This window comes from Miscanthus floridulus, chromosome 2 (genome assembly GCF_019320115.1).
Source record: "Miscanthus floridulus cultivar M001 chromosome 2, ASM1932011v1, whole genome shotgun sequence".
In the NCBI taxonomy this organism is placed as follows: domain Eukaryota; kingdom Viridiplantae; phylum Streptophyta; class Magnoliopsida; order Poales; family Poaceae; genus Miscanthus; species Miscanthus floridulus.
In genome coordinates, this window is record NC_089581.1 from 1,611,345 (window position 1) to 1,620,008 (window position 8,664).

General features: G+C 50.9%; 1 protein-coding gene and 1 pseudogene across 1 annotated transcript; one reads left to right on the plus strand and one right to left on the minus strand.

Annotated features, from left to right (window-relative positions):
* Positions 1-17: 17 nt before the first annotated feature.
* On the minus strand, positions 18-2,573 carry LOC136537599 (putative pentatricopeptide repeat-containing protein At3g01580). Its single transcript, XM_066529535.1, has one exon. The coding sequence runs from the start codon at positions 2,266-2,268 to the stop codon at positions 73-75; it is 2,196 nt and encodes a 731-aa protein (XP_066385632.1). The 5' UTR covers positions 2,269-2,573; the 3' UTR covers positions 18-72.
* A 159-nt stretch (positions 2,574-2,732) lies between these two features.
* Positions 2,733-7,872, plus strand: LOC136537600 (kinetochore protein NUF2 homolog; annotated as a pseudogene).
* The last annotated feature ends 792 nt before the right edge of the window (positions 7,873-8,664 follow it).

Genomic DNA, 8,664 nt, shown 5'->3' on the forward strand with positions numbered 1-8,664 from the left:
TAAGATCAAATGTTAAAAAAAAACAAAACAAAACTTGTACAGAATAAAGTAACAATTTTACCTTGGCATACACTATGTGCCACTATACATGTAAAGTCTGCAAGTGATATGCTCATCTTTGACATCTAACTCTGTATCTCGCATCACAACAACGAGCTCTGCAAGCATCTGATAGATGGATGCGGAGTCTGGATGAGACGTGTCTCTTGCAACAAAGGTGCTGACCTCGTCCTTGACCTCGATCCAGCTCCAACCGGCATCCTTCTTCACCCCAATTTCATCCATCCTCCGACGCACCCTCTCGGCATCCTGCCATTCTTCGTGCATCGCGTACAGGTTTGACATCAGCACGTAGCTCGCGGAGTCTCTTTCTGAAAGCTCCATCAGCTTGTCTGCTGCGAGCTTCCCAATGTCAAGATTCCTGTGCAGCTTGCACGATGCTAACAGTGTCTTCCAGATCAAAACATCAGGCTCAAATGGCATATTCTCCATCATGCGTAGCGCTTCATCGAATCTGCCATTTCGACCCAGCATGTCGATCATGCACGCATAGTGAGAAGGGGTCGGTGTGAGGCCATATTGATGAGTCATTAGTCTGAAGAATGTCTCCCCTTCCTTTACCAGGCCTGCATGATTGCACCCTACCAGGACTGCCAGAAATGTTGAATCGTCTGGCTGCCAACCACGTGAACACATCTCACTGAATGCCTCCATTACCAAGTTTGCGTCTCCATGCTGTGCGAGACCATGAATCAGTGAGTTCCAAGACATGACATCATGAAGATTCATGACATCAAATGCAAGCCTTGCAGATCCAATTTGACCACACTTGGAATACATGTTAATTAGTGCATTCCCAGTACAAACTTTGAAGTCACACCCCAGTTTCAATGCCAGGCAATGAAGATGCCTTCCTTGATCCAGCAATGCCAGGTCTGCACAAGAACTCAGACCACTAGAGAAGGCATAGTCATTCGGAGTAAAACCTTCCGAATGCATCTGAAGAAGCAATGCTACGGCCTTCTCACTGAAACCATTCTGGAAGTTCGCAGAAATGGCAGCTGTCCAGCTAACAAGATCAGGATTTTCAATCTTGCCAAGCACAGCCTCGACTTCTGAAACAAAACCACTCCTACCATACATAGAGAGTAGAGCATTTGATACTCGGATGTCAGTCATTAGGTTGCGCTTGATGGCCGAGCAGTGAATTTGACGCCCCAGACAAACAGACCCACAAGCCCCGAGAGCAATTGAAAATGCAAATTCATTTGGTTCAACGCCCTCTGAAATCATCTCGCTGAACACTCGCAGTGCATCTTCCAACCTTCCATCCCTAATGCACAGCTGCATCATGGAGCACCACGACACCACGTTCTTGGAGTCGAGATTTTCAAACACTGTCTTCGCCATGTCAAACTCACCGTGCCTCGAATAGAAGTCAATCAGTGCAGTCGATGCATAGACGCTCTGTGAACCCATTACCTTGAGCATATATCCATGTATCTGCCCGCCAATCACACGAGGGCACTCCACCAGCATGCTCGTCATCGTGTGTTCGTTCGGCTGCAACCCCTGCCTCATCATCTGACAGAGCACCTCCACGGCCCGTTCGAGCTCTCCGTTCCTGCAGAGCGCCGAGACGAGCGAAGTGTACCCCACGACGTCCGGCGCCTCCATCCAGCGAAACACCTCTTCGGCCGCCCGCAGGGAGCCACACCTGGAGTAGAGCTCGATGAGGCAGCTCCCGATCCATGCGTCGGCGGCGAAGCCCGCCCGCACGGAGAGCGAGTGCACCTGCGCGCCGAGGCCGAGAGCGCCGGCGCCCGCGGCCGCGCACGCCGCCAGCGCCGCGTTGCACGCGAAGTCGTTGGGCGCGACGCTGGACTCCAGCATGTCCGCGAACATGGCGGCGCCCGCCTCGGGCCGCCCGTTCCGCGTGCACCCGGAGATGGCCGTGGTCCACGCGACGACGTTCTTGCGAGGCATCCGGTCGAACAGGTCCAGGGCGTCCCCTAGCCTCCCGGACTTCATCAGCCCGTCCAACCGTTTGCAGTCGAGGACGACGTCAGGCGGCGGCGCAGAGTGGCGTACAATGGCCGCCGCCGCTGCCGGGGGCGGACGGGCATGGCTCGGTGGCGCGGGGAGGAGACGAGGCGTGGGTTGCTTGGCGTGGAGCGAGACCATTTCCCGCAGCTGCGGCAGAGCGGGACTGAGGGAGGCCGGGAAAGGATAAGCTGGGTGATGCAACTCACTCGTGCAGGGGCCCATGTGTCAGTGCGCTGGGGAGACCTCCGCTTCCGCTCGGCACCACCGCACCGGCGTCTCCCTTCTCAGATGCCGCTTCCACGGCCCCTCCACCTCGCTCTCCGCCCGTCGTCCTCCTCCCTCAGTGTGGCGGCAACGCACTCGACCAACGGCGGCTCCCACGCATCATCACGCAAGGCCGGCGGAGCCTGCACGTCCGGCAGCGGTGGCGCTCGCGCGCCAAGCAGACCGCAGTACCCGGCCCCCCAGCATGGCCTCAGGCTGGCGGCGTTACCAATGGCCAAGCGGCCGAGCAACACCATCCGCAATAGCCGTCCCTCCATCAATAGGATAAGGGTGTGAATTTTGCTTAAAGATCCCTTTTTTCTATGAATTATATTATATTAGTCCATGGGATCCCCGCAATAGCCCTGTGTTGGGCTGGGCCGCTGGGCTCCATTCTATTATTGGGCCTGGCAGCGCGAGACACCAAAGTACGGCAGCAGCCTTTTGAGCAGAAGGCTCCGCTCCCCACGAATTCAAAATCAATGGTGGGTGGGCTCAGTTTCTCAGCCACAGACGCTGCATTTCTCCAGCGCAGAACGGGGCGGGAAGACGAAAACCCCAACGCCGCCGCCTGCCGGAGTGGAAAGGGGTAAACCCGCCGAAATCGCATCCCACCCCACCCATCCGATTTCGATTCGATTCGCCGGTGGTGCCCGCAGCGGAGGGGATGGCGAGCTCCTACTCCTTCCCGCTGTTCGAGCCGGCGGAGATCGAGGCGGCGCTGCACAGCTACGGCATCGCGCCCAGCACTAGCCTCTGCGCCGAGGACATCGTCCACCCTCAGCCCGGCTTCGTCGCCGAGGTCCTCTATCTCTTCATCCTCAACTTCGTCGGGTACGCCCCCGCCGCTCCCCTCGCCCCGAGCTGTCCCGTCTCACCTGGATCCGGCCTCATCTCTGCGTTTGCTTGCTTTGGGGGGCATTTTGCTTGTTGCAGCGACGAGCCCGACGAGCAGCTACAGTCCAGGCGCTGCAGGTGCTCGACAACCCGGAGCACCACATGCGCGCCCTACGGTTGTCGCGGATCTACAAGAGGGCCAACGCCTTCCTCCAGTCCATCCAGTTCCGAGACCTCAATCTCCGCGACCTCCTCCGCGCCGACGGCCCCTGTGTCGTCCTCATCCTCAGCGCCCTCATCAACTTCCTCCTCTTCAGGCGGGAGAAGCTCGCCTTGCTCGAGCCCATCGTCCAAGAGTACGGAGCGCTTGACAAACGGCAGAGGGAGCTCAGGGCTAAGATCGACGAGGTCGCGTTCCCATCCTCCTCCTTTACATTTTTCTGCCTTCTGTCCGGGGAAATACTTAGGTTTTCTCTCCCTGTGTGTGTTTTCTTTTCGGCGTTTTGTTCCCTTCCATTTTCCACCTTATACAGCTTAGCAAGGCGAAAGAGGACCATCTGCTTAAGGAGCAGGTGGAGGCACCCATGGTCCAGCAGCTCGAGAAGGAGGTCAATGCCCTCAAGCAGAGGCTTCATGATTACAACAGAGAGCAGCTGTCGCTGCGCGTTGCATCAAAAGCCTTGGACGAAAAGAGAGAGGAGACACTGAGGAAGGTGCTGATTCCTGTCTTGTGTTGCATTTTTCCTTCCTTTTGAATAGAATGGTACTTGGAGCTTTTCCTTGATATGTTTTTATTCTTGTGTTCTGTGTGATCCATGCAAAACAGAGGTTTACAATGTGGGCTTTTGTTTACATATGTCAACTTTGAACCTCCTGCATATTATGGCTGCTGTCAATAATCTTGGCACTACCACCTTGCTGCCTTAAGCTACAACACCGAGTAGATTTCTTATTTGGCGTATTGCTGATACCTTCTGTCAATATATTGTTATCCATGAAAACTAAGACGTATGTATAATCTGGTTGTTGCTCAAGTGTCCACCATGTTATGCTACCAGCATATGAAAAGAGCACGTTTCCCATGCATGTATCAAGCATGTTATATTTGCAAAGTTCAGCTAGGCGCTAGGCGGAATCTAGGCGCTGACCCATTGCCTAGCGCCTAGTCGGGAGTACTCGGTCCTAGGCGTTTGCCTAGGCGTTTTGGCAACGGAGCTCTCCTCTGCTCCAAGAGAAAGCAGAGCAGAGCAGAGGGCCGCGCCTGGTTCCCCGAGTGAAGCAGAGCAGGGGGCGGCGAGCAGAGCAGAGGGCCGCGCCTGGTTCCCCGAGCGAAGCTGAGCAGGGGCGGCGAGGCAGAGCAGAGGGCCACGCCTGGTTCCCCGAGTGAAGCAGAGCAGGGGCGGCTTCAACCAGAGGGCCGCGCCCGGCGTGGGGAGGGGCAGCAGGCGGCAGCCAGGGGAGGTGCGGCGTCCACCGGAGGCCGCGGCCAGCCGGAGCGGGCACACGCGCACGCGCGGCCGCCCGATGGCTGAGGCTGGCGCACGCGCGGCTGCGCCCGACGGCTGCGGCTGGGCAGTGGTCGCGACGGCGTGCGGATGGCTCCACCTAGCGCCGCGATGCGCGACTATGCCCCTAGTCGCGGCGACGGGCTTCGCCCAGCGACTAGGCGCGCGTAGTCGCCGAGTAGTCGCCGCCTAGCCGAACTTTGTATATTTGAGAATGTGCCTACAGCATGTACACTATTGGAATTTGGAAGTAGTATGAGCTAACATTGAAATTAGTTGAAAAGTCGTATGCTCAAGAATTCTGTTCAATGCCAACAAGATAACAAATTGTATTGAAGTCAGTAGGTTTTGTTTGCCTATATTCAGCTCCAGGCTTCTTGGTTGAAGCTAGCACAGGTAGTTTTGGATTACATGGAGTCTGGATGATGCCGTAGGTGATAGTGAGCTGCCTTTTGGTAGGTTCATTGGTTCAGTCAGTTGAAATATTTCACCTGATTCGCGTCAACAGATCATGTAACTTGCCACTGGTTTTGGTTAGACATACGTTGAAAATCTCATTAGACTTAAAAGTGGAGAAGCTAGAGTTGTTAGGCCAGACATGAGACACCCCTCTTACTCTGGCTTTTTTACTCCGAGGAGCCAAAGCTCCATAGACTGCCACCTTCTGTATGTTATAGGTGCTCCAGGCCAAATCAGTCTTCAAGCATTGGAAGTATGCTTGTTTAAGAAAGTGATCTTTTAGCATAACTGGAAGACATTTAGTTATTTAATCAGCCACTGAATGCTGACATTTTTTTCTTCCTAACTAGTAATTGTTATTAGCATCGGCTTTGCTTTGTATATATGGACATTGACCAGCAGAACTGCTCTTGTTAAGTTAAACTGGATTTTTTTTACTCTATTCAAAGCAATACATCATAATATTACATTCGCTGCTTGTATTCTTTTTTCCTGGCAGATCAACCAGGCTGATTTTGAGTTGGTGAAGGTTATGCAAGAAAAGGAAAAGCTATCAGCCAAAATTGTTCATTCCCCTGAAAAGCTCCAGGTAGGCTGTATGTTGTTTGTTTTAAACTGCTACAGGCATAAAGTTCATCAGGAATTGAATGTGTTGGAATGCCTAAGCTACAAAAACCGAAAGCCATTCACACAAGCAACTCTGTAGGTTCTAGAATTACTTTCCATGGTAGAACAGCAAGCCATAGTTTTCCTAACTGTCTTACTCAATGCAACTAGGAGTAGCAAGTATGCTGTCATCCTTTCAACTGTCGGAATGACTTTATCTCTTCACAGTTCAGCATAACTATGAATGAATTATTCACTCAACAAGTCAACATATCATTGCAATTGTCACTGGGTGCTCTATCTAAGATTGCGTTCTTTTTAAAAAAGTGCCCATTTTCCCCAGAATCATTAGTGCTTGCTTCTTTATGTGCTATTAGTATATTTTTTATGTGCTTACATTGTCAAATTGCTTCGATCAGAATTATGAGCTTCAATCAGATAATCATCATCTTGTGCTAGCTTCCATAATAACTATGGATTTTATTTTCTATATCAAAGAGGAACCTTGAGGAGAAGAAAGCAGTCCGTGATGAGTTAAAGAACTTAGAGAAGATGGCAATGCAGAAAGTCCAAGAGAAAACCAATACTCTTGAGATGTATACTAAGGTACTCTTTATGATGCGCTCTTCCTGATGCTGATTGGCGCAACAATTTCATACTTGTTGCTATAAATTTGTTGTAAACAATACAGATCATGTGATCACAAACAGTATTTTCTTTCTGGTAATCTTGAGTTCCCATTTAGTTCTCCCCACAGCCTCGGATCATTCTTTTCTTACTACAGCTGATGGGGCAATTGCTCAAATCATCAAATCACAAGAACCATTTGACATTTATTGTTGTTTCTTGTGAGGCTTGACCTTTCTTATTCCTCTATACTCCATTTATGTAGTTGCATGATAAGCATCTTTATTTTGCAGGTTTCTGAGAAACTAGCGAAGCATCTCTCTAAAATTTCTGCTGTGCTTGAAAAAGTATGAATAGCGGCAAGCTTTCCTTCATGCAAGTTTTTTTCCTTTGGCTGATTGCACCCTTGAGTCAAATTGGTATAACAATGATTGTACAAATATATTATTCATGCTAGAGCGCTGCTGCTAAAGCTTCTGAGAAGGATGTTAAAGCACACAAAGAGAAGATCAATGATCAAAATTTGGAGATAAAGGCACTTCGCAATAAAGCTGCTGAATGGGAAATGAAAGGTTAGTATATTTTTAGCGTTGCTCAAGTATTATCAAGTCAGTTCTTAGTTCAGATGTTATCATCGCATTACTGTGCATGAACATCTTGCAATTAGTACTCGAGAACGAGGCCAAACTGAAAGCAAAGGAGAAAGAAAGGGATCAAAGAGTTGAAGAGAACAATCGGAAGATGACTGCATTGAAATCTGAAGTTGAATCGGAGCACAAGTGCCTTGAGGAGAAACAAAGAAAAATAAAGGAAAAGATTGACAAGGTGATGTTCTTATCCTGGATGTTCTGCTGTTGAAAAGAATCCTTTCGAAATTGCACTGCATGAGTTGCCACATCCCGTCTATTGCTTTGCATGTTACCTTGAATTTGATTGATACCTTCGAGCCTGATTAGTAGCTGTGGCTCTATAAATCTAGAAGGGAAAACATAGGCTATGCATCCACTACATTTCGAAAGCCTTGTAGGCTGTTGTCATCTTTTTTCTTTATTGTGCGTACCTCTTTCACATTTTCCGACATACTGTCTGCCAATCAGGGTTCTGAATTATGCTCTCAAGCCGATTCTGTTGCTGAAGCTGGAAGGAAGAAAATAGAGGAAATTTATGGGAAGTATGATCAAGTTTGTGAGGCGGTACGTCCTAGCTAGAAGCCTATTTGATTTCCTAAAAGGACACTAGTACATAAAGAACTTTGGTTTCCTTGAGGTTGTTTGCTGATAACAGCCTTTTCTCCAGGCTAAGATGTACATGGATGGCTTGGATCAATCCTTCGACGAGACTGATGAAGCTGCAGTGATGTTGAACACTATAGCCCAGAGTGGCGCTTGATGTGGTGAATTGACCATCGGGCGATGGATCGTGGACAATTAGCATAGTAATAAATGTGCTGGTGTCCGGCTTTGTTATTAGAGTTAAATGTACCAGCGACCCTTGAACTTGTAAGGGTGTGTCACTTAGGTCCACAAAATCGGAAAATGCACTTTTGGGTCCTTAAACCTGTCAAGTGGTGCACCGCAGGCCCATATAATACACGTAGACACTTCTAGCTGACGTGACATGACAGCGTGGTATGTGTTTTGACATTTAACCCCTTTAATTCTCTCTTCTCACATCGTAGCCCATGACCAACACGGCGTGGTTCAGAGACGTCCGCAGGCCCTTGAACCTTGGACGGCGCTGCTGCCGGCGTTGATGCGGACGGACACCGGCTGCCTGAACACCCCCTGCTCCATCATCAGGGCGACTTCGTCAGCGCACAACCCGCAAAAAATATTGGCAGCCAGCACGGCGTGGTACGGGCTGTCCGCGGCCCACCCCGCTTGCATCTCTCGGTCATGTCCTAGTCCCACGGCGAGCTTCCAGCGGTAGGAAAGCGTGCTGTCATGCTTGGCGAGCTTGCGTCATCAGTCGATGGACACACATCTTAGGACCTTGGGCATGTGCGACATGCTTGTCAACATTCGTGGAGCTGAGTTCCGCGCGCGATGCCAGTCCTCTTGGAGGTCCTCGTCGAAGCTGACTGGGCCACGAGCGAGAAGGCGCTAGCCACGCTCGACGGCGTCCTATGTGCCGACGCTGGTCTCGTGGCTGCACGCGCACTCGTTGGTTGTGCAGGTGCTCGTCGAGCGACGCTTCACCTGTACGCTCGGCATGGCCACGACTTTCGTCGTCTTAGCGATCTAGCGCCTCTATGGTGTGGACGCCTTCGGCGCTGCCGCTCGCTACGGTGTCTGCAAGGACAGTGTCAGACAACACGAAC

Coding starts and splice junctions, on each gene's coding strand:
- LOC136537599 (XM_066529535.1), bottom strand. CDS start 2,268: ATGGGCCCCTGCACGAGTGAGTTGCATCACCCAGCTTATCCTTTCCCG.